Source organism: Rosa rugosa, chromosome 2 (genome assembly GCF_958449725.1).
Source record: "Rosa rugosa chromosome 2, drRosRugo1.1, whole genome shotgun sequence".
Lineage (NCBI taxonomy): Eukaryota > Viridiplantae > Streptophyta > Magnoliopsida > Rosales > Rosaceae > Rosa > Rosa rugosa.
Window position 1 is genome coordinate 63855555 of NC_084821.1, and position 25572 is coordinate 63881126.

Genomic DNA, 25572 nt, shown 5'->3' on the forward strand with positions numbered 1-25572 from the left:
GCTAGCCATGGTTATTTCCATCTTATGGTTATCTTTTCTTTCTCGATGAAAGGTTTGAGTGCGTTGAAAGGTCAGAGTCCTACGTGGACTCTTTGACATTTCAACGCGTCCTACGTGGAGTGGGTTGAAAAGTCAAAAGTATTTGTCGAACCAAATTATGACATCAACAGCAATAATAGCTGGCTGCTGAGGTTTTGGCACACTCCAATCCTCTAGAACCTCTGTAAAAAGCTCAGTGTGCTTCTTCCTTTTCGGCAAGTGCTTGAGAGATGAGAGTCTGATCCAAAAGTGAGACTCTGTCCAGATGGGAGATTCTTCATAAGTAACATCTCTTGCGACTGGAACGTCGTCATAGGCGTCTCCATCCATCCAACCACTCCCGGTAAGCTTGTAGAGCTGCAATCTGATCAGAACCATTCCACTTCGGGTTTCATTGAAGAAATCAATTGTCTTTTCCTGCCGCGCCTCACTAAGAAAGTAGTGTCTCTCGGTAGACATGGTTGAAGATCAGCTAGCATTTTTTGATTAAATAAGATCAGTAATCAGAACTAATGCATCTGTTCAAGCCTAACTATTGAACCAGCCATTTACAATAAGCTTAGTATAGTTCTTATACATTCTAATAAGATTTAATTTGTGAATGAGAAGAAAACAGGTTCATGATCGAGATAAATAAAGCAAGTATGAGGAGATGAATGAAACAAAAAAACCTAAACCCTATATATATATTGTGTCCTAATTAAAGAAACTGAAGCAAACAATTCACCGTAATGGAGGCTAGTTCAATATGCTTACAAGCTGAGAGGTCGTGGCGCTGCTCTCTTCTTCAAAATGACATGGAGAAGGGAGCAACAGTTTATTAGGGTTTGCTTAGGGGGAGGGGAGAAAGGGTGAAAGAAGCCTTAGTCACTTTACTTCATAAAATAAAAATATGGACAAATTAAGGACAAATTGACACTACTAAGATGTTGAGTCAGATGAATATACATTTTGCTCATTTTGATTAGGCTATTTTTATGGTCAATGGTTGTTGACTTTTCAATAGAGGTCACTTCATTTGTTGATTATATACTTATAGGTTGGCTGAAATGAAAATGATATGTATTGGGAGAAACCCCAAGTCAAGTTGGTTACTATTATACCATGAAGAAGAATCGGCTTCAAATTGAATTCATCATGCTAAATGACCACATTAAACAGTGTGTTGCGTACAAGTAGTAGTAACTTGAAGCAGAATAGTTAGACAGATCCTGTTGCTCCAACCCTATTCAATTTCCTCTGGTAGCTCTTAATTCTTGCCAATTCCTCCAGTATCGAAGACGGCTTCTGAACTGATCAAAAGGCTTCTGAACTGATCAAAAGTTACAGAAATGACAGAGATTTACCAGGGTGAAGCTCTCTGCAAGCAGAAGTTCCATGAAGGGTGGGAAGAGTTGTGTCTTCCCAAAGGCATCCTACGATCAGACATTGTGGAGACAGGGCACCACCGACCTTCCAGGCTTTGTTTCGCTGAAGCAGAAGGAGCACAGGTTCAGGAACATTGGCAAGACTATCGTCTACGATCCTGAGCTCACAATGTTTGTTGAGAAAGGTAGGATCAAGAAACTCGGTGGTTGTGCCAACAAGGACATGTTCTTCCAGATTCTTCTGGATCTCTGTTTTTGAAATCTGTTCAAAGATCTTGCTCTAGAGAAGCTTTGCATTGAAACTCCCACCCACCTAACAGGAACATACCCAGCTTCAGAATTTCAGGACAAGGATGATGAAAACCAGAAAATCAAGCACTGAAGTCTGTGGTTCTGTACCACTCAAGGATGCAGAGACGTCTAAGCATCAAAGTTGGTGATGGATAAATGCTATATATGAATATCAAGGCTATCTTAGATTAATGAATTCTCTATGATTGTAAAGCATGAAAGTTGGTTGTAGTGTAATACTGTAATCACTTATCTTCCCTACAAATGCCAAAGTCGCAACAGCAAATATTCAAAAGCTTACTTCGGACTCCTTTCTTGATCATTTGCAGCATACTTCCATAGAATCAACTTAAATATCTTCACTCGTGTCCTCTATCAAATCTCCCAAAACCAGATAAATGCCTTCAATCTTTGAAATGATTTCTTGCTCAGCTAAAAAGTACTCGAGGGCAGACCATTTGAGGAACTGTTATCAAACCATTGGCCAGCTATTCATGTGTAGCATTCAAATCCCAAATCACAGTCATTCCTTCTCAATCCAGCTACAGCTACAAGCAATTAGACACTGAAAGAAGTATATAATGTTTAGCTCACAGACCTTTCCATGGAAGTGGAAACAATGGCCATTAGCATTTCAAGCAGGTCTCTGCCTGGTAAACAATTTGAGGAAGTTTCATATTCCGCTCTGTGATAGATTTCATCATGTACCACGAATGTCCACGACATCATGTTTTTGTTTCCTTTTCTCCTTTAGCAGATAGTTCCGAACCCCAACGGACTTGAAATGCCACAGAAGTTCAGATATCTCATCTTGAGGCAAACTTAAACCATCTTTTTTAATTGATCTATGTAAGGCACAGAAGAACTTTGGGTCTTCAAGTCTGATGTAGTCTCGTAAGAGCCGCTCATGATCTGGAACCCAATTCCTAGGAAATGGCGAGTAATCACAAGATGGGATCAAAGACATGTGCGAGAACCGAACACCTTCAATTGCATCAACAAGTCCCATCCTTAATAGATCAGAATATTCAGGTGCAGAGTTGTTACTGCTCTCCCTCAGTGGACGACTGAGATCGCGGGTAGCTATACTATACACTTTGGCCCTTGATTTTAGTCTATACCTTGCAGCATACAGTTTAGCCAAAGAGCTGCGAATCACATAAGCACAAAAACCAACAACTTTCTTGCGATTATCAGCGTATCTGTACCAATCAGCCATGGTCTCCAATAACTTATTCATCTGAGAGTTAGTATGAGCTTGACTCGAGTAAAGCATCGGAGTGCAGGGCAATGGCTCAGGATCTTTATCACCCTTAACAAATGCAAGCCGCCGGAATTGGCGAATACATTGTTGTAAGCTAGCAGTAACTGAAAGCAAAGTCCCTACACCTTTTTCACTCACAACATTACCACCAGTGGCTGTGTACCTAAGTGTAGGGTGTATAACCCTCCTGCAAATTATATGGTCCAAAAACTGAATCCCCCTAGTTATGTGTTCAATCTCCAATTTAGCATTATCCAACCTTAACCCGAATCTTCTCTCACAAAACTCAATGATTTGCTTTCGCATATCCACTGCATCCTCTCTAGGCCCTCGAATACCAATCAAGAAATGACCCCCATACCTAATGTAATCCATTTTCCTTGTTTTCTCATCCCCACTCGCAGGCACAAACTCCGGCCAAGCCGGGTTATGACAGCCATCATTAATCGAATTTTTCCATATAGAATCAGTCTCAGATGGCCTAAAAAACTCAACTATCTTCTCTTCCATAACTTGATCCAACTCATTCAGACACACATTCGAAAGTAAAGGACTCAAAATTCCACAGTTCCCATAACAAGGTACCTTAGCTGCTTCCTCAGGTGCAAAGTTGAAAAAGGTTCTGAGCCAATACGGGTCCGGTTTCGCTTCCTTGTCATTCAAAATCTTCTTCTTCTTTGAAACCTTCTTCTTCTTCTTCTTCCTCGGCCATTGTTCATCACCATCACTGCTCTGTATCCGATTCGGTGCTCTGAGTGCAGATTTCACCAAACCCAATATCTTCCTATCCCTCACTGCCTGCTCCAAGCAACCCATCACCACATTTCCATCCACATTTTCGAAAACCTCACTGACATCTCCCTTCAGAAACCACAAGTACCCGGCGAAGTTGCTCCGGATGGTCCGAATTACAGTGTGGGCATTCCGGCCGGGCCGAAACCCATGGGCTTTCGGCGAGAATCGGGCCTCGAAAACCGGCTCAATGATCATCAGCAACACCTCCTGCACAATCCTATCCTGAAAGCAAGGCTCGTCGGACTCGAGCATTGCCTGGAGCTTCCGCTTGGAGACGACCTCGGTGCTGGGCCTGTCGTTGGGGCTCCGAATGAACTGGTGGGTCTTCTTGTTCCAGGCATAGTTTCCTTTAACGACGGCGTTTCGGAGGGAGAGGAGGTCGTGGAGGACGTGGGAGTGGACGGCGTTGCGGGGAGGGAACGTGCCGGTCACGTGGGCGCAGCAGCGCTGGTAGGCGAGGACCCAGAGGTCGAATTTGGAGAGGAAGCCGGTGAGGTTGGGGAAGGTCGTGGTTGGTGGGGAGGAGAAGGCTTTGACCCAGAGATTGGAGCAGATTTCAATTGGGTCTTGTTTGAGGAGGGCGTAGGGGTCTTGCTGGTCTTTCAGGGGAGGTGGGGCGGTGAGGGAAGAAGAGAGAGCGCGAGCGAAAGTTGAAGGTCTGGGAAAATGGGAGGTGCGCACCAGGTGCTCGACGAAAGGTCGCAGTGAGAAGATGAAGCGAGGGAGGGAGTGTGCGGTGCCCTTTCCCATACCAGTTCAATGTGAATGGGATGGCATTCAAGTTCTTATTAAACCAGTACAGCAACCTTGCTATACGTATAGATCCTAGCTATACTATAGTACATACGGTCCAAATTCTCATTATATTCAAGTGGCGTGACTCGCAGGTTTTTTTTTTTTATAATTGTTTTCACTCCAATTTACTGATAATCATTTAGTTACCTTCCTACTTTACAAAAATTTCGTCTCCAAAATTTTCACACGCAAGATAGTACTCACGATCTTAGCTATACTATAGTACATACTACATACGGTCCAAATTCTCATTATATTCAAGTGGCATCCCCGCTGAACTCTATTGGCCTAAGTGATAGATCTATTTCCTATCACTACCGATAATTCTTTAACAACCGTAGTAGAAATCGCAAAAGCCTTTTGCTCGAAACAGTCTACAAGTTCTTCGAATGTGTGACCAAATACAAGTTGTGGAATGTCGAGAATGGAAGGCACAAAGTTATACGGAAGTTGATTACTTGAACGAATTCCACTTTAAATACCACAAAAAAGGTGAATTGAATTTCAAAACGAGAGGACGAGATATTGCAACAACGATGTAAACCGAAATTTGAGGTCGTAGGTTTGCCCTAGTCCTGGTAGTGTAGGGAAGCCTCCCTCTTACCTAAACTTTTTTTTACCAAAAAAAAAAAACGACGTAAACCGAAACAAGAAAGCAATTCTTTCATAATTACCAAAAAAACCCCACAACCTTCCACCTACAAAGGAGACTAATGCTACTAAACCAACTAGTACCCAACTGGTAAAAATATCATGTTGAGGTGTACTGCATGAAAAATATGGTCAAGTCACTCAAGTGTTATGCTAAGTGAGTTGAATTTTAACATATTAGATTTCTTTTTTTAAGTGAAACATAATTTTGAAAATATTAATTCAAAAGGGCGGGCAAAATTGAGAAAATATGGTGCAAAATGTGGTCTTCTCTAAAACAAGCACATACATACAGGGCCCTTCCAATAAGGGATCCCTTGTGGGATCCACTTTTCATTCGTATTTCGGCATCTCGACTGTTCAGTTTTTAGGTCATAATGTATAGATCATTTCTGCAAATTTTCAGCCAAATTACTGACATTTAAGGTATCGAACTAGATTAAATCAATGGACGAACCGAATCTGTTCAACCTGACCCGTTCGTGTTCATAATTGTAAATCACAGTTATGAATGCCTTAATGATTATCAATTTGGCTGAAACTTTGCAGAGATGATCTACTCATATATATCTAAAAACTGAACAGTTAAGATGTGAATATGTGATCGAAAAGTGAGTCTAATGAGCGATCCCTTAAAATGGCCAATATATATATAAATCAATGGACAAACCGAACCTGTCCAACTTGAACCGTTCATGTTTATGATTGTAAATTATAGGTTTAAATGCCTTAATGATTATCAATTTGGCTGAAAATTTACAGATATGATCTACTCATACTCATAGAGACCTAAAAACTAAACAGTTGAGATGCGGATTGAAAAGTAGGTTTAATAAATTTTCCCTTTAAATGGCCAAAAAATAAAAAAGGATCCCTCAATATATAGAAGGGCCCCCCACAAGATTGATGAGCAGCCAGCTATTGTTGCAAGGATATTCGAGGCCCTGAAAGTCGCCATCCCCTTCTGGCATATTTGCATGGACATGAAGGGCATTGTGACTGTGCAAAAGCACAATGTGGGGAAGAAAGTTCGAACAAAGTGAGATTTGATAGCTTGGAAGTTTAATGATACGTGTATGCGTTCATCTCTGTTCTTGATTGATTTCTTCATTCACATATTTTGATCCATGGTTTATGGTGTTAATGATTGTTAATTACATCCCTACATATTATCTGTCCATCTTTTCCTTGATTTATGGTTGATCGATCACTTGTATCATATTTAATAGTTAAATTAGAATATAAACTTTCGAAATTCCCCTATCTTGTTATTCTGTAAATATATTTTGTTTGATTTTTGTTTCATAATTTGTGAATACTACTAATTTGTTTAACGTTTTTGACAGGAAGTATACCCCAATCCCCGGCTTAGAACGATACCCTACTTAATCATACTACAATTCGATGCAGGGTTTAAATTGGCACTCATTTTGAGCGTATCAAGAGGCTCCTAAGGAACCACTGAATACTGGTGGGTTTCATTGAACCTTAATCTTATTGGATCAAAGGCTGCCATATGATTACCAGGAGAAGAACCCCCAGATAAATTCACCACACTAGCAAGATCGAAGGTAGGAGGAGGTAGCATAACATAATCACCGGAATAGGAACCCCCTATTAAGTTCACTAGCTGAACAGCCATCTCAAAGCTAGCCAGAAGTAGCAAGAACTGATCACCAGAATAAGATCCCCCTATCAAGTTCACGAGCTGAACAGCAAATTCAAAGCTAGCTTGAGGTAGGACCAATTGATCACGGGAAAAAGAACCCCCTAACACGTTCACTAGTTCAGCAGCAAGATTAGATGTAGCTAAAGGTGGCAAGAAATTATTACCGGAAGAGAAGTTCAGTGGCTGAACAGCAGGATCAGAGGTAGACATATGTAGCATCGCATGATTTTCCACAAAGACCGTTGGTTGAATAGTTAGAGGACTAGTACGTACCAAATGTAGTTGAAAGCAGGACTGAAATATAACCACCAGAAGAAGAACCCTCATAGAAATTCACAGGTTGTTTTGCAGATGAGACTGCTTCAGCATAAAGATTCATACCTTCACTACGGACTGCAATGGGAGCCTCAAAAGTATAGTGACCTTCTTGGTCTGCATTCGTATAAGAAAAGTGTTCGGTCCCATGATCAGAGTCGGACGAGTCATCGGAAGAAGAATTATCGCCATAGAATCTCAAATTGTACAACGCTTCAGTGACGTAAAGGTCCCATAACTCCTTCCTCTTAGCATTGAGTTGTATCTCCAAAGCTTCAATCTCAGACTTCAAAGACTCCATCTTTTACTTCCTTGCACCAGTGTCGTCTTCTGGTATTGTTTGGACCCAAAATAAGCATTTTGGCCTGACAAGGCGTGTCTTGGAGAAATTGAGCCAATGTCAGTGGCTCAAGCTATATATTGTCGACAAGTTCGAAATATATATTTAGAGGCTAAATAAAGCCTACTATGGAAGTATGGAAGCATGAAAGGTCAACTTTAGCACATTTTCCTACTTCGGCTAGGAAAAACCGAGCTAGACAAGGAAGGAGGGGTGACAGACTAACCAAATGAAATCGAAATGTGCTGAAACTTTCCAGATCTATTCTAAACAGCCCAAGGATCATTTCTTATGAAGAGTGCAAGAGCTTTTTTTTGAGTGGAAGGCCTTCAAACAATCAGCCCAATTTTCTACAGAAGCAAAACTGGAAAATTGGACCTGTAAGAGGTCCAGCAGCATTTTCGGCCCAACCACATGGAATAAAAATCTGAAAATTTGTCAGGATGATCTACACTCATAGTGGAACATTTCATATGAAGAAGTCGAAGGCATATAATGAAGTCTTGTTGGAGAAATAATTGAAGGAATAAAGGGGCAGAAACTGACCTAAAACCAGCTCAATATTCACATGTTCATGTTTCCTACCCACATGAAGAAAGCTAGATGCTTTTCTCTTTTTCCTTGGATATATTTTTCTTCTACAATCTCTTTAATAGATCATCACCACTTCCATGTTGCTGCACCTTCATGCTTTGCTTTCATTTCATCTTTTCTCTATCTTTTCCATATTTTACAAGTGAACTTAGATCTACTTTCATTATTTTTCTTCCACTCATCATTTCACTCTTCTTTTTCTTCCCTATATAAACACATTCTCCTCTCATTCTAAGAGACACATTCACAACACAACATCAAAACATCTCTAAGATGATCTAAGTTCTCTCTAGAGCAACCTCTCTAAGAGCAACTCCTCTCCTTCTCTTTCTCTTAGCGGTGATCACACTCCTAGTCCTAGTCTTCTCAGAAACCGACTTTCAGTGCCACCAAACCCTCTGTCAACGTGCTTCGGTCCTAGTCTCCTCGGGAGCCGACGGTAGTGCCGCGACCACAACGGTTACAGAACCAGCCAAGCAAGGGTAACGCCCTAGCAACCCAGCCAAGCTAAAGTCACGCTTTAGCAAGATCTCAATACTTCCCGGTGATTTCGCTCTGCTCAATCTGCAATATTGAGTATCGATTGTGTGAACAAGAAGAAACTACAACAAAGTCCTTACCACAAGGCACAAAGAATCCCGCGACGAGGTTGGTGCTCTCCTCGTCTACAATCGCTTGAAAGAAGTCAGGTCAAGGGACACCCCCGACGACTGCACTCGAACGGTGCTGGCACGCCCGCGCAAGAAAAGAGACTGTTGACCAGCTGCAACAAAATTGGAGCCAAACATGTATGTCACGTTGTTCCATCTTGAGGGACTATCTTAGAGATTCAGGTTTCCTGAAAGAACAGAGAGAAATAGAGGGGTCTTCTCAGAGATTCAAGCTTTTTTAAATACGGGGAAAAAGAGGGGTCTTCTCAGAAATTCATAGCAAGTAGTGCTTGATCTGAATATACAAAATAGAAAACTTGAATGAGCTAAAACTGGTTTAAGAGTAAATCAGACAAAGCAAAATTTAAAGAGAATTAGAATAATCAATACACAACCAAATTCCATCCAAACTTGGTTTACACAAAATAAACAAGACTAACTGTCCATTCAAATACTGAAATGTGCACATAGCTAGGTTAGCTGCTGTGAATGAATTTCAGGAAAAACTCCACTATCATACAAGTTCATGATTGTGTATTAAAATTGAATTGCACCCGGCCTGCATCTGAATATTGTTTCGATTCAAGTTCTTTTGGGATTGGTTATTGTGGGTTTTGTTTAAAGTTGTGGTCTTTGGATGGAAATAATGAACGAAGAGGCAAGTCCCCGAAAAAGGTGTATGATGGGGATAGAGGCATATAAAACTTTCCTATCCCCAAAACACATAGGAAAACAAAATGGAATTAAAACAAGTGTGAACTTGGAGGAGGCCAAAACACATAAATAGTAATATTAGGGTTTAGGTGGAAATTATTCTATGCACCGACGGTGCAAATGACCCAATACTTATAAAATGATCTCAACCCTTGATATTTATAATTAATATTGTTACTAATAACCTAAGAGTGTATTTAATATAATCTAACCATCTATTTATGTCGGTGTAAGTGCACGTCGGTGCATTGAATCCTCCCCCTTTTTTTTTCAGCCAGTCAATTTATTATATTCGAGTGGAAAACATGGAATTGCGAGCCTTAGAATTTTGTTGTGCAGACACAGATGTGCTGCAAAAAACATGGCTATCATGGAATCCTCCTTGGAAGATTATGGCCTTTCATGCAAACTGGATCTGGTATATCCGTATATGTCATAATAAATCTTGTCTATGAAAACTCTAGTGCCAAATTTCAATATGTTAATCATTTTAAAAATATTAAAAAAAAAATCATTTTTGAATCTTCAGTGGTTTTTTTTTTTAACAAGTAATATTATGAAAAAAAAAAGGGTTATGATTTGATGCACATACTACATTTTTGTATTTATTTCAGGTGAAGGGTTATATGAAAGTGTCCACAACCAAAATGGCTTCGACTCAAGAATTTATTTTCACAGCTATTGATATTCTTGAACTTTTCTCGAGAAGTGTTCCAGCAAATTGGGTAGTAATGGCAAATCCTTTGTTTTTGTTTTCTGAACTTATAACTAGTGTATATCATCAAATGGTTTGATGTAGTTGCTAAGGTGGCTGTTTGAGCCCAAACTAGTGTATATCATCAAATGGTTTGATGAACCAAATCTGTCAAACTTGAACCGTTCATACTTATAATCTTAAGTCGTTGTTTTGAATGCCTTAACGATAATCAATTTGACTGAAATTTGCAGAAGTGATCAACACATTAAGACCTAAAAACTGAACGGTTGAAATGCCAAAATCTGATCAAAAAGTTAGTCTAATGTCATATCCCTAGAAAAGACCAAAAAAAAGGGATCCCTTAGTGGAAGGGTCTTGTGTGTGTGTGTGTGTGTGTACACCCTAAATTCCATTTCTTTTTTTGGCTATTTTAAGGGATCTCTTGTGAAACCCATTTTTTTTATCATATATCAACATCTCTAACCGTTCATTTTTTAGGTCTCCATGAGTAGATGACTTATGTAAATTTTCAGCCAAATTGATGACTGTAAAGGTACCGAACTAGATCAAATCAATGAACGAACAGAATCTGTCCAACCTGAACTTTTCATGTCTAAAATGGTCAGACACAATTATAAATGCCTTAACGTTTATCAATTTGACTGAAAATTTGCATCAGTGATCTACTAATAGAGACCTACAAAATGAATGGTTAAGATGTTGATATGTGTGTTTGGCTCCAATTTTGTTGCAGCTGGTCAACAGTCTCTTTTCTGCGCGGGCGTGCCAGCACCGTTCGGGTGCGGTCGTCGGGGGTGTCCCTTGACCTGACTTCTTTCAAGCAATTGTGGACGAGGAGAGCACCAACCTCGTCGTGGGATTCTTTGTGCCTCGTGGCGAGGACTTTTGCTGAGCTTCTTGTTAACACAATCGATACTCGATATTGTAGATCGAGCAGAGCGACATCACCGGGAAATGTTGAGATCTTGCTAAAGCGTGACTTTTGGCTTGGCTGGGTTGCTAGGGCGTTACCCTTGCTTGGCTGGTTCTGTAACCGTTGTGGTCGCGGCACTACCGTCGGCTCCCGAGGAGACTAGGACCGAAGCACGTTGACAGAGGGTTTGGTGGCACTGAAGGTCGGCTTCTGAGAAGACTAGGACTAGGAGTGTGATCACCGCTAAGAGAAAGAGAAGGAGAGGAGTTGCTCTTAGAGAGGTTTGCTCTAGAGAGAACTTAGATCATCTTAGAGATGTTGTTGTTGTATGTGAATGTGTGTCTTAGAATGAGAAGAGAAGGTGTTTATATAGGGAAGAAAAAGAAGAGTGAAATGATGAGTGGAAGAAAAATAATGAAAGTAGATCTAAGTTCACTTGTAAAATATGGAAAAGATAGAGAAAAGATGAAATGAAAGCAAAGCATGAAGGTGCAACAACATGGAAGTGGTGATGATCTATTAAAGAGATTGTAGAAGAAAAATATATCCAAGGAAAAAGAGAAAAGCATCTACCTTTCTTCATGTGGGTAGGAAACATGAACATGTGAATATTGAGCTGGTTTTAGGTTAGTTTCTGCCCCTTTATTCCTTCAATTATTTCTCCAACAAGACTTCATTATATGCCTTCGACTTCTTCATATGAAATGTTTCACTATGAGTGTAGATCATCCTGACAAATTTTCAGATTTTTATTTCATGTGGTTGGGCCGAAAATGCTGCTGGACCTCTTACAGGTCCAGTTTTCCAGTTTTGCTTCTGTAGAAAATTGGGCTGATTGTTTGAAGGCCTTCCACTCAAAAAAAGCTCTTGCACTCTTCATAAGAAATGATCCTTGGGCTGTCTAGAATGGATCTGGAAAGTTTCAGCACATTTTGATTTCATTTGGTTAGTCTGCCACCCCTCCTTCCTTGTCTAGCTCGGTTTTTCCTAGCCGAAGTAGGAAAATATGCTAAAGTTGACTTGTCATACTTCCATGCTTCCATAGTAGGTTTTATTTAGCCTCTAAATATATATTTCGAGCTTGTCGACAATATATAGCTTGAGCCACTGACATTGGCTCAATTTCTCCAAGACATGCCTTGTCAGGCCAAAATGTTCATTTTGGGTCCAAACAATGTGATCGAAAAGTGAGCCCCACAAGGGATCCCTTAAAATAGCTAAGAAAATTGTTCATTCAATAGAAAGGCCTTGTGTGTATGTGTGTCAACCCCAATCTAAGGTGGACGTCGGCAATAGTTAAAATTAGCAAAGATGCTATAAGGGACCCTGGCGACATTCCTCAATCCTGAAGACCTACAAATTCTTTCTTGAAGATAAAAGGAATTCTTACAAAATAAAAGGAAAAATAAAAAACTAAACTTGCAGCCCAAGCCAAACCACGAGAACCCAAGCCCAAATGAAAGAAGCTCCAGCCTAATAAATGGGACAGAACCTTAACCAGAGACAAATTTGCCCGCTCTAGCCGCACTTGCAAACCTAACCGGAGATGAGGAGGCTAGGCGCTTCCCACCGCCGCCAACCCAAGCAGCTCAAGCGAGAGTAGAAGAAGGAAAAACTAGAGAGAAAAACATTTGTTTATGCATTGCCTTATTGGATGCAAGACAACTTGTGTTAGATCTGCTTCTTTAAGAACAATTTGATATCTCTTATGAGAGAAGGCAATTACTGAACAGAGTGATCAGTTCTCAATGGTTTTCTTTTTTGCGGTGAACTTTGAAATTATTAATGTAATTACTAAATACATATACTTTGTGTTTGACTTTAAAAAAAAATTGTCTTTCTCCAACGATATCATTGCAGTCACTACTACCCTCTATTTTTCCCTTTATGTTTAGTTCTTTACCTTCTAGTTTTTCCTTACCATGTTTCGGTAGGTCCATTGGGTTTTGTTCCAATCGATGCACTATGTGCGCCTTATCGGGTCTAGTGAGAATAGCTTTCTTAGTTTAGTTTTATAGCCTGTAAGATTGAATTTCAACTTTCTAGATATTTGGTTGTTTTCTTACTTATAGGTTTGTTATGAATAAACGAGCTTAGTGGAACTAACGAACGGTGTTAATCAGGTCTTTTATTTTGATTGGTCTAGAGACATGATCCAAACTGTGGAGTTGATGTAATCCGCCATTTCTGGCAACTATTAATGATAGTTGTCTTTAATCTTAAAAAAAAAAAAAAAATCTAATTCAAGTAATGAGTAATCCATGAATTCAATTATATCGTTAGAGTATGAGGCTCTTTGGCAAATGCAGTAAAACCTCTAATTCGCGACGCATTAGGGGGGGGGGGAATCTAATTCAAGTAATGAGTAATCCATGAATTCAATTATATATAGTTAGAGTATGAGGCTCTTTGGCAGATGCAGTAAAGCCTCTAATTCTCGACACATTGGGGGGGCCTTTATGCGTTACGACCTAATGAATTTTACTTTAAATATTAATATGGGCAGTATGATCTAATGCATTAATATGAATTTCTTCGAAATAGTTTGATTTTTTTATTTTATTTTATGATTACAGTAATTAATCTTGTGTGAGTCAAACTCATGATCTCTTATTTACAATTAAAAGACTTAAGTTAATAAATCAAAAGATATTAGGCTTGATTTCTTTTGTTTAATATAAAAATGTGGTCACCCACCCAGCTACCCTACTGCTTGCTAGTCCCCACCAAATCTCTTCTTCTTCTTTTTTTTGTTTAGGAGTATTTTTGGACTGTTTTTTTGTCTTTTGTTTATTACTGTTCATAATTTAAAAAGGAAAGTCTTGGCGCGTACAAGGTCAAGCGCGTGGCATGATTAGTAATGTATTAAGTAAGTGTCTTCCTACCTAATCAAGGAGAGTCATTATTTCTCCTATAAAAACCCCTCCTCTCTTTCTTCTTCGGCACCAGAACTCTACCCTTTGAAACACACATTCTCTTCTAGCTCGCCCCTCGATCTGAACTCATCTAGGGTTTCACACCCAGACAAAACCCACAGCTGCAACAATGGAGAACAGCAACCCAAAAGCGGACCAGATCGAGGTGGAAGTGTCTGAGTTCGAGAATGATTTTGATGTCGTCTCTTACACCAAGTTCTACGACGAATTCCTCAGTACCTTCCTGCTTCTTCCTTTCTAATTTTTGTTTTGCTGTTCAAGTTTTTATCCTTCAAAAAAAAAAAAATACTATGCCAGGGTCTGTTAGTTGTATATGCATATCTATACTTTTTTCCAAAATCCGCTCAACAAAATTATAATGTATCTATAAATATTGAAATACTAAATGTTGATTGTCAGCTAAGCTTGATTGGGGAATTATGAAATTCCAGCATGTCCAGTCGTTTCTACATGGATATTCAAACCAATAAAGTCCAACTTATTCTATTCTTGATTTTTTATATTTGTACCATAATAGTTTAATTCAAAGAAGACTTTTTCACATTTGGGCGTTTGCATTGTTTTGTGTAGATGTGGATTTGCTGCAAGAAAGTTGGCCAAAAGTGGAATCTTCTTTAGAAGAGTATGGCGTTTTATGCACCCTGGATGTGGTGTGTGTCATGAATCTTTTCTAATACAGCGGTTTCTTCAGCTTGTAAATTTGTATTGTTTCGCATCTTAAGTTATTTAATTTCTAACTATGCTTAGGTTGAGGGTAAAATGAAAGTTGCAAGAGCCACAAGGGATCAAGACCCAAATATTATTCTCAGGGCTATGGATGTTTTGGAGCTTTTGTCAAGAAGTGTTCCGGCAGAATGGGTAAAATGGCTGATCCTTTGCTATCTTGTTATATGTTATAACTAATTAGCTGTTTTATATATTTAAATGATTTGATGTAAAGTTGTTCATATGCTTAATTTTCTGTTAGAAGTATTTTTAATTCATAGCTCAGATTCAAGATAGACCTTTAAATAAAATATGATACCTACGACTACTTTTACTGAAAAGTGAAAATTCAGTGAAATTGTTACTTTAGTTTGAACCTATTTGTATTGATTTTCTGATTTGAGTGCACACCCTTTTGATTCAGGCAATACGAGTACTGGATTGCAGTTTCCAGTACGACATCATCAAGATTGGGAATCAAGAAGAGGGGATTTGCAATATGTACGGGATCACTAAGGTGGGTATGGCATAAATTTGCTTCTAATTCTTGTTTTCCTGTAGCAGGTGTCTCTTGATTCTTCTTGAAAGCATTCTCTCTAGTTGTTAGGCGATACTATTAATTTTAGCATTGCCATGTGGTCATTAAAACTTTTGTTCGATATAAGGTTTTGTGTTGGTTAGAGTTTTTCTTAACAAGATCATGACTAATGCGAAGTTAGTACGTATAATGATATTTGCAGACCTTTGAGTTTTGCCTGTTTTGACATTGTAACGTAGAAAGTACAGCTTTTTTGTTAGAAAGGGTTTAGAGTTGATTAGTGAAACATGATTTCGTATACATGTGAGGATATTATAATATGAGTGGCCTTTTAGTTTTAGCATTGTAAATCAGCCGGTAAAGTTTTTCTTTGATGTTAGAAAGGGTTTAGTGAAGCAGGAATAAATCTGAAGAGAACATGAGGAATGAGTGAACGTATAAGAGAAAAAGAAATTTTAGCTTTGTAATGTTGCGAGTAAAGATTTTATGTGATGTTAGAAAGATGTAGGTTTGGTTCGGATTTAGTGACACAGGAGTTATCATGAAGCTAACATGAGGAATATAATTAGTTTGGTTATTCTGCTGCCCAGTTGATGATGTACCAGACCAAATCCTCTTTGTAGTTCTAAAGATGTGTGCCAAAGCTCAGTCTTCACTTTTTAGCCTTTTTCTGATTTCTACTATTATTTGCAGGAGCAATTTCTTGCACGAAGGAAGCTTCTGGCTGGCTATGTCCTAAAGGTGCATAATATATTCTAAAAATCATATACATGTTTAAATGATCTTTGCACTCTAATAAAGTTTAAAAGATAAATATAAATCTGAAGCCAAATATCTTTAATTCCTTATTCGAGCTGTTTTGCTAATATTTCAAAATATAATTCGCTTGCAGGTACTGTTTGAACTAACAGATTGCGGAATTTTTCTTAAGGTTAGTGTACGTTCTTTAGATATTTTGATGCTTATGATTGACATTTTTTTTTTGGGTGAAGTGATAATTCGGAACTTAACTATTTTTAATTTGGTTTATAATTGAGTAGGGAAACACCATTGCTGTGATTGGTGGTTCACTCCAAGGAATAAATATAGTAAGGAGGATTGTGGAAGACTGCATTGCTCATGATGTGCCTCCTCTACCCCGGGCGCGATTGATGAAAAAGAAGACTCAAAAGAAGAAGGATGAGATAAATAAAGTGGCAAGTGAATTGATGACAAATCTCGAGGGTATGAGGATCTGAACTGTAGTGTGTAGTGTTGTAGGCTTCATGTAAATGTTAGCGCATTGTCTTGAGACTAACATGTAGGGCTAATATAAATCCATGTTCTGTGAGACTGCATTTTTGTTTTTGTTGTTATCAAGAGTATCCATCCTTGAAAAGTGAGAAAAATGAATACGAGTATACTGCAATGCTGAGTGCTAACTTTGAAAAACTTGGAAGTGAAAATTTGAGTGGCCCAAATATGGCAAGTCAAGTAAATTTAGGTGCAGTCACTGATAAAACTATCATTGTAGTCTGACAAAATAATCTAGACATGACAATCAAAATCAATTAGTAATAGATAGAGAGGCTCAAATTTCTCTAAATACATTTACAGAGTCTTTAAATTGTGATTTAGATTCATTCGACATTTTCGACGTTCAATTTAATCTACTCTCAAGTCTTCATAACTCATTTATTTAAGTAAAAAGACCTGCAATTGGAGAAGAACTAAAATGTTAATCTAAATATTGATGTCGATCAGTTCACATCCTAATTTCATTTTTTTAAATCAAAATATCAAATTATTAGATTTGGCCAAATCTCCAATAACAACTCGCCCATGGATGATTTCGATACCAGCCGAAGATCTCTCTGTCCAAAAAAACAACAAAATTGAGCGTAACAAACACGTGTCACCCTAGAGTCGACCCGTCCCCACCAAATCTCCAATCTCAATTGCGTCCTTTTGCTGATTGAAAAAGGAAGTCTTGGCGCGTAGCACGTGAAGCGCGTGGGAAGATTAGTGAAAGCGCTTGGGTTCAAAATATTGGTATTTGGTGATTGGGTTTAGGGATTTGTTTTGTGTCTTGCAAGTATACCTATTATGTTCGTCCTTAGTTGCTTTGCTTTCTGTTTGTGAATTGCATATCAACTTGATCTGACCGTGTAATTGAAAAAACTGACTGCTCTTTCATTTTATCTCTTCACATTTCTGTTTTTTTTTTTTTTTTTTGGGTAAATTGTATGAATCTCATTGTGAGATGTCTGGGTCAATTGCAACCAATTGTTGACTGTGAAAGTGATATTGGCTTAGTTCTTCTTCATGAGTGCTTGCGAAGAGTTATGCATGAGCAACAGAGAGAGAGAGAGAGAGAGACGGAGAAAGAAGATGCACAGTTTTTTTTCCCCTCTTTATTTCAATAGAAAAGGGTAGAGTGAAGATTAAATATTTACAGAGATTGGGGGATTAGCAAGCTTCTCGATGAATACTTGAACCGAAAAGTAGATCTTGAGAGACTTTTGGTGCGATTTCCTAATTCTAAACTCCATGGTTAGTTTGGAAGACTGCCAACAGTTGAGATGTATTGATAATGAGCTTATATGTATCGATTTGTGTATATTTTGAGCTTGAAGTCCTAAAGTCTTGCACCAGTTCTGAGCTGGTACTCTGCAGATACTAATCTATTACAATAGAGATAAATGCATGTTGTAACTGTGTCTTTGAAATGTCTGCTGTTTCTGGACACTTTTTGTTTGAACTTTGTTGACTACATTGAAATCATACATAGAGGTTGGTGCTGGTGCAGATTCAGAATAACACTATAACTCAGAACATATTTATGATAGTTCACCTTTGTTTGCCAAGTGATATCTCACATAATATCTTAGTAAAACCTGTAGTTGGGTACCTAACAAAATTTATCAAAAGGAGTGATAATATTTTAGAGGATTGTTGTGGATATAGCTTCAAATTAAACTATCAGAACATTTTTTTTCTTCTCTCTTTCTGCTTTTGGAATTGCGTTCTTGACATTTCATATTTAGACATGGATGCCACTGCTAACGACTTCTCTTCTTCAGCTCTTTTTTTTTGGTTGGCTACTGCAAATGCTTAAATAGCAGCACATTTAATTGGATTTCCCCTTTTAATCTGCAATGACACCACTCATTCATTCTTTTTTGTTTAGTTCACAAAATACTTTTGATTTCTTTGTGAACATAAAGACACTGCAGCCCAATTGTATTACAGAATACTAAAGGCTGTAGCTAACTGACCTCTTTTGTGCAGGTTTAAAACAGAATGTTAGCTAAAGTGTCAAAGCTCCAGAGTTTAAAGTCAAGGGTGAGGCATTTTGTTTTATATTTCTTTCTTGCACCTGTTGTTTTGTTTGTCTTAATGCTTTAGAAAGGGAAACCATAGATTAGGACAAGTTTTAGCTATATGGTTTTGGGGTCACCAGTATATGGTTTTGGTTTTGTTTGGTAGTCTGGGTTTTAACTTTTCAATAGTTTCAAATCCAACGTTTTTTCGAAGATTCTGAGGGAAAAGGATTGGGTTGAAAAGAAATGGAATAGGTTTTGTTTTTAATCTTACTCATCTTTGTTATTGTTTAGTGAATTGTCACTGGCTTGCATGAGTAAAATATTTTCTTCTGCTGATAAGTGATAAGGTTGTGAGTTACAAGTTGTATATACTTTATAGTTAGCAACTGATGTATGAATATGACTGAAGAATGGATCAGAATATTGTGAAATTGTCTGATAGATAGTCTAGCACACCTATTTCGATCAGCTTCTTGCTTCTCAGTTTGAGAGAGAAGAACTGTGGGCTGGAGAGTATGGTTGTTCAAAAATAGAATGTAGGAAGTTGTTCTTATTGGTTTTTAGTATAAAATTTTAAGTCTTGCTGTTTCATTTTACAGATTTTGGGAACAGTGTGTTACCAGATAGTTTAACTGTCTTCTGTTCAGGTGTATTCTGTATAGTTCTTTAAAGACAAATTTAGTGTATTTCTATTATTGTTTATGCCCAGATTTTATTAGCTTTAAATAAGCTGAATGGTTATATAAATGTTTCTGTTTGATTTGTAATTGTAATTCTGTTATACTTTTGAATGTAGTTATGGCACCGAGAATCCAATGGACAAGAACAAAAAGGTTGTTAGAAGAAAATCATGATGAAGGTCAAGGTACTGAAAAAAGAATGGAAGAGGTCTGCGATGGTAATAGTTTTTCTGCCTCAGTAACTGAAGCTGAAAGGACTTTTTCCACTAGAGGAACAAATTCCAAAATTCGATCAAGAAGCTGGAAACATAGTAAGCACACGTTATTGAATTTGGACTGTTAATTTGAGTTAACAATTTCAATTGAATTTATGTTTTCATTTACAAAATAAAACTAACTGATGTTCTTTTATTTCTCTTTTTATAGCATTTGAACCAGCAATCACAAAAAATAGTCAGCGTACTCAAAAGTGATGAAGTAGCAAACAATCTGGATGAGCATCGTGACAAACGAGTGAGAAATAATCAGAAAGGTCTTACTGTCATGCAAGGCCAGAGTTTGTTTGCAGATGGAAATGTTAATACATGCAATACAAATGCAGCAGGTAACTTTTGCAGTTGATTTAATATTAAAGTTATTTTAAGCTTTTGCAATGATTGTTCTTATCAACTATCTAATTAATGTTTGCCAAATTTTAGATTCAGGTCAATCTTCGTATTCATTTGGTCAGGCATCGTATCAAAGAAACAGAGAAGGTTAGTCTCAAATTTTAGTCATTGTTTTCAGAGAAGAAAAGTTCTACAGGTTAGGTAACAAAGGTGAACCTTCTGTAATATTAACATAGTATGCTTAATACTGTTCAGCCTGGATTGAGCAATGTTGTGATTTGTTGTTGGTAAAATCTGTGAAAGACTTTGACATCAATGAAAGAAAGATAGTAAGGATTCATCTATACTAGAAATTTAACACTTTAAGTTGTAAACACACAAATTTTGTCACGCCCCGGATTTTGAATGATAAATTCAAATCCGAAACCTGAATAATTACAATTACAAAAAAACCAAATCTCGAAACTTCGAGTTCATTATTACAATTCACTCTCACAATATATTATAAAGCTCAAATGAGCATAACACACCTCACAACTTACAATTGTTGTAAAACTCTAACAATTGCTCTAACCGCACGATCACCGTCCTGGTTCTCCTGTCCTGTAGGATTACCCGCTACACAATTTGAATAGTGTACCGGGAGTTGCAACAACACAAAACCCGGTAAGCTTTTTACAGCCAGTATGAGTAAACAAGAAAGAACTGTTGATTTATTAGATTTCAAGACTACCACAAACCCACGTTACTTTCTCACTCTCATATATATATATAGACACTTATGAGTTACTCTCAATTTAGCTCATAAGATCACTCACTCTCATATATATATGTAGACACTTATGAGTTACTCTCAATTTAGCTCATAAGATCCCTCACTCTCATATATATATATAGACACTTATGAGTTACTCTCAAATTCGCTCATAAGATTTCCCAACATTTGGTAGACAGACTCATATATATATATAGACCCTTATGAGTTACTCTCAATTTCCCTCATAAGGTTACCATATATATATTGACACTTATGAGTTACTCTCAATTTCACTCATAAGGTCACTCCACATTTGGCAGACAGACTAGAGCTCTAACTGAACGTAACCACTCGTCCGGCCACAGACGTGATTACGATTTAATACTATTAATAACCACCAGCCCGGTACGAGAGCGTGATTCACTAATAGATGCCATGGTCACCTCGTGACCTAGTGATCTCCACAGATCACAACAATTTATTGTTCCTCAACAATAAAACTCAACACCTCTCACAATATATTGTTTCTCAACAATAAACTCAATACCTCTCACAATATATTGTTTCTCAACAATAAACTCAACACAACTCCAACAATACATATTATTTCACGTAATAATATATATACAGACATTCACACAGGAATGTCTAATACACCAACAATAGTTCATATGATTGCAAAATAAAGCAATTAAATATATTGGGTTCGTAATATGAACCACGTGAGGTTTACTCACCTCGATAATCCCGCTGCGTCTTCAATTCAGCTCAAAATACGATCCACAATCGTCCACCAACTCAAACCGTCAATCACCTAGTCCAATAATGATCTTGACTTAGCCAACAACTCAAATATGTAATTAAACGACGATCCAACGCTCAGATTCAAATTAAACGATGATCCAACGGTCGGATCTGAATTTAATGATGATCCAACGGTCGGATCCTCACGGATCGCCTTTAGGATCATCCTCCAAAATTATCACGAAGATCCAACGGTCAGATCTTCCTGAATCGCCTTTACTAACATCTCCACAAAATTATATGAAAATCCGACGGTCAGATTCTCACGAATCGCCTTCCGAATCACTATTTCTCAATTATACGAAGATCCAACGGTCGGATCTTCGCCCGTGACCTCACAAGGTCACCGGGACAGTCATACGATCAACATATCCAAAATTGAAGCAAAACCGATGGTCAGATCTTCACTGATCGTAAACCGAAGATAAACGTAAAAACGTTAAATAGTAACGTCAAAACGTAAATCCACTATTTATCAACTTTTTCTAACATGACCATGTTATATATCAAAACGCTCGTATGGATGCATAGATCATCGCCTAGATAATGAAAACTCGAAATATGGTCTGATGCGCCGCCACAAGCGGTGGTCAGTGGGCGGTCAACGCGGCGGTCAACGCCGGTCAACCACCTCAGATGGCAAAGTGACCAACTACAAACTGGTTCAAAATGAAAGGGTGGTCGACTTTCATACCTGGAGCTAAGCCTGGTTCGGCCTAGATCGTCCTAGATCAAGCGTTGAAGTTGGATTAATCTCGTGCGTCTGATCAGATTCCAGATTGAATCAGGGACGTCGAAATCTTCAACTCGTGATCTTTCACTCCACACTCCAAATCGTCAAGCAAGGCCTATATGGGGATGATCAGGGGGAGGAGGAGATCACGAAAATGGGAACGATCGGCCCATGCAACGCCGGAAAAATGGAATTCCGGTCGGGTCGGATTCCTCTTGGCTGGCTTCTTCGATCTCCATCTGGGGGCAGCGGCGGGGCAAGGCGACACCGGAGGGAGGCCGGGCTTGGAGCGGCGATCACCATGGTGTCCGGGTCGTGGCCGGAGGACGCCGGAGGAGGAAGGAAAATCCGGGTCGGGTCGGCTAAGACCCGTTGGGTCTGACGGTCGAAAGAAGAGAGAGAACGGAGAGAGCTGGGGGACTGTTCAGCAAAAATGAAAATGTTTCGTCCTTAAATGAAAAATCAGATATTTTTCCTATTTATAGAAAATTCCCAATTTTCAAATATTCATAACTTAATCATACGAACTCCGAATATTGCGTTCTACATGTCCACGAACTCGTATCGACGAGCTCTACAACTTTCATGAAGGAAGTTTTCCCAAATTTTGAACGTATAAAAAGTCAACTTTGTTGACCCCCTAAAAACGTTCGTTTTCGAAAATAAAACCGTTCGAACTAATTCCACAACTTCTCCAAGCTTCGTACTCGCTCCTACTATCGTGAAATCATTTCTAAAAATCCACGGAATTTAATTTGGATTTTCCAGGGTATTACAAATTTATTTCCCCTAATTCTTATGAAGTGTGAATAAAACAGTGAACTTCAATCTCCAAAATAAAACTGCACACTTATAGCTTAATCCATGACTTCGTGTAGATTTTCCATTTACATACCTGGTTCACACTTAATTTCACTATTTCCTTCTATTTTTGTTTGCAGGTAATGGGGTGAGTGTGTGACAGAGTAAAAGCATGATCCTATTTTTTGAGCTTGACTGTATGGTCCTGAGCTTTGTTTTTGTGTATATTTATGTAATTTAGGCTGTTGGTTGCTATTAATTTTTTTTGTTTTTGTTTTTTTACTCCTTCATATGTATATCTGATTAGTTTGATGTGTGGTATATAGTGTTTTATCACTTTGGTCAAATATCACCTCCTTTTGGGTTATGTTGATGACCATTGTGATTCCTTTTTACATCTAAAACGTTCACAAATAGGAAATCCTTGGCAGCATTTGAACATTTATAACTAGATTTTTATTTTTGTTATTTTATCTGTTTACAAATCGGTCATCGTTTGCTTAACCTGGAATTTATAATTGTTTGTTCCCAAATTTATATTGTAATCTATTACATTTTATCAATAAACCTTGCATACAATATGGTTAACAATAAGAAATCACGCAGCAAAGCGCGGGCATTATATCTAGTTTTTGTTGAAACATTAGATAGCTAGTGCCATAAAGAACACACAACTAACCTATTTGAAACAACATTAGCTAGCTAGTAGAGAGTCCAATAGCTAATTAGATAGGAAGAAACATAAACAACGCTAGTACGTGATCAACAACATTAACTGAACTGAACACCAAGTCAGTTAAACAGATCAACAGTTAAAAAAGGTCCTCCCAACTAATGGTCTTGAAGGCCTCGGATTGCCTTGACTGTCATACTTGGGCTTTCTTCCACGACGACTCCCACCAGGAGATGGAGTTGCTGATGATGATGGCGTAGCAGGAGATGATGACATTGGGGAAGTAGAACGGACTGGAACTATCTCCTCCTCCTCCTCTGTCGCATCGCCGCCGCCGCCGCCGTCTTCTTCTTCAAAACCAAGCTCGTCTTCGAAGCCATCTCCACTACCCCCTCCAGCTGGCTGTTCTGTTACTTCTGTATCGACCACAGTCGTAGGCAGAAGGGCTCCGGTGGTTCTCATTCCGGCCCAAAACCCAAAGCAAGGTTCGACCTTCGGGACATGACGGAGGAAGAGGAGGGTCTTTCCTTTGCTGAGTACTTTAAGAAAAGAGGTCTGCATCATAAGTTGAAGAAACTCATAGCTAAGTTGGGAAGGAAGAAGAAGAAAGAGAAGAGAGCTACGAGTTTCTTCGGGACATGACGACTCGTAGCTCTCTTCTCTTTCTTCTTCTTCCTTCCCAGCTTAGCTATATATATATATATGACTTTTCATAATAAATGGAATTGAATTTAAGTGATCCGTAAACAGATCTAGTACACATAGTAAAACTTCCACCAAATATTATAATTTGTCTCAAATTTTTACTCTACTGTCTATGATAGGAAAATGAAAGCCACGGAGAAAAGAATAAATCAATTATTTTTGGGGTTTGTTATTGGAAAGATGAATTTCACTAATTGAAATATTAAAAATCTTACGTTCCTGACCTTGTTAAAATCTAAAAATAAAATAAAAAAGAGTAACCGCACCAATAATACAAATTAATGACTACATCTCTTCTAATATGACTGAAGTGAGCCAAATAGGCTCAATGCAGCCACACCATGGGCGCCGTCTTATTACGAGTGCTAGGAAGTTGTTAAGTTTCTTAGGACCAAGCTAGGTACCTAGCTATTAATTACTCCCATATCTTTGTTTTTATTAAGAAGATCAGAAGATCAGTTTTTCAGAAGTTCAGTAAAAGACATTAAATACTTATTTGTAATTGCATCAACTTTTCTTGCTTCTAGGGTTTAGAATTTGTTCAACATCACAATTTATTTGGATTCCATAGTTTCCATGTGTTTTTAATTGTTCACTACTGTTAATGTTCTGGGGATCCTAGGGATCGATGGATGCTGATTAATTAGTTTCCAACGCTCCCTCTGTTTTGTATCTTTTGCGCTAGCTAGCATATATGTTCAAAATAAACCAAAAACATAAGTACTCGCACTTAAGAAGATTTTAGTTATTGCAAGAAAAGCCCTAGAGTTTCGTTTTAACCTCAAAAAAACCATTGTTAATTTCCAGTCTCTTTCCAAGGAGAAATAATCTCATTGTTACTCGCATGGGAACACAATTAGTCCTTGTTTTCAAGTCCCTTATCTTTAAGAGAATTAGAATGCCGTCCCTTCATTCTTCAAGTTCACTCATTAATAATTCCTCCTACTTCAACTGCTTGCCATTGAAAGATCAAAGTACATGTTTACCTACGTACACACACACACACACACCAATATTCTTAATTCCCGTTGTATGTATCAAGGTCAAAGCTAGAAACGAATATGTTGAAACGAGGAAGGTTAAATAGAGAAAGGGACATGAGATCCTGTATCTCCTCATTTGTCATTGAAACTGATCGATCCGGTCGAAGTAGATCTTAAGCTAATAACAGATTGTTGAGCAGCAGTAGCTTCACCTTAGTTGATGAAACCG

The 25572-nt window shown here is 38.2% G+C and overlaps 2 protein-coding genes and 1 long non-coding RNA gene across 4 annotated transcripts; 2 read left to right on the top strand and 1 right to left on the bottom strand.

The window, feature by feature from the left end:
- Positions 1-1144: 1144 nt before the first annotated feature.
- Positions 1145-4544, bottom strand: LOC133729265 (nuclear intron maturase 1, mitochondrial). 2 transcript variants are annotated; one of them, XM_062156760.1, is made up of 2 exons: positions 1999-4544; positions 1145-1719 (listed from the first exon to the last, which is right to left on the bottom strand). In XM_062156760.1, the coding sequence occupies exon 1, from the start codon at positions 4504-4506 to the stop codon at positions 2398-2400; it is 2109 nt and encodes a 702-aa protein (XP_062012744.1). In that variant the 5' UTR covers positions 4507-4544; the 3' UTR covers positions 1145-1719; positions 1999-2397. The 2 variants fall into 2 exon arrangements, with proteins under 2 accessions (XP_062012744.1, XP_062012745.1); XM_062156761.1 differs by having other exon boundaries at positions 1806-4544.
- Positions 4545-14075: 9531 nt separating this feature from the next.
- LOC133734158 (KRR1 small subunit processome component homolog) lies at positions 14076-19584 on the top strand. Its single transcript, XM_062161794.1, has 9 exons — positions 14076-14266; positions 14622-14701; positions 14799-14909; positions 15181-15273; positions 15988-16035; positions 16187-16225; positions 16335-16518; positions 18565-18618; positions 19396-19584. The coding sequence occupies exons 1-8, from the start codon at positions 14161-14163 to the stop codon at positions 18585-18587; spliced, it is 684 nt and encodes a 227-aa protein (XP_062017778.1). The 5' UTR covers positions 14076-14160; the 3' UTR covers positions 18588-18618; positions 19396-19584.
- Positions 19585-19711: 127 nt separating this feature from the next.
- On the top strand, positions 19712-23482 carry LOC133729234 (uncharacterized). Its single transcript, XR_009856311.1, has 3 exons — positions 19712-19883; positions 19984-20034; positions 23123-23482. It is a non-coding gene; the product is annotated as an uncharacterized LOC133729234 (long non-coding RNA).
- Positions 23483-25572: the final 2090 nt, after the last annotated feature.

What these genes read in the sequence shown, in the direction of transcription:
- LOC133729265 (XM_062156760.1), bottom strand. Translation starts at nt 4,506, where the DNA reads ATGGGAAAGGGCACCGCACACTCCCTCCCTCGCTTCATCTTCTCACTG.
- LOC133734158 (XM_062161794.1), top strand. Translation starts at nt 14,161, where the DNA reads ATGGAGAACAGCAACCCAAAAGCGGACCAGATCGAGGTGGAAGTGTCT. An exon ending in GTTCTACGACGAATTCCTCA is followed by an intron (nt 14,267 to 14,621) that starts GTACCTTCCTGC and finishes TGTTTTGTGTAG; the next exon opens with ATGTGGATTTGCTGCAAGAA. An exon ending in TGGCTGGCTATGTCCTAAAG is followed by an intron (nt 16,036 to 16,186) that starts GTGCATAATATA and finishes ATTCGCTTGCAG; the next exon opens with GTACTGTTTGAACTAACAGA.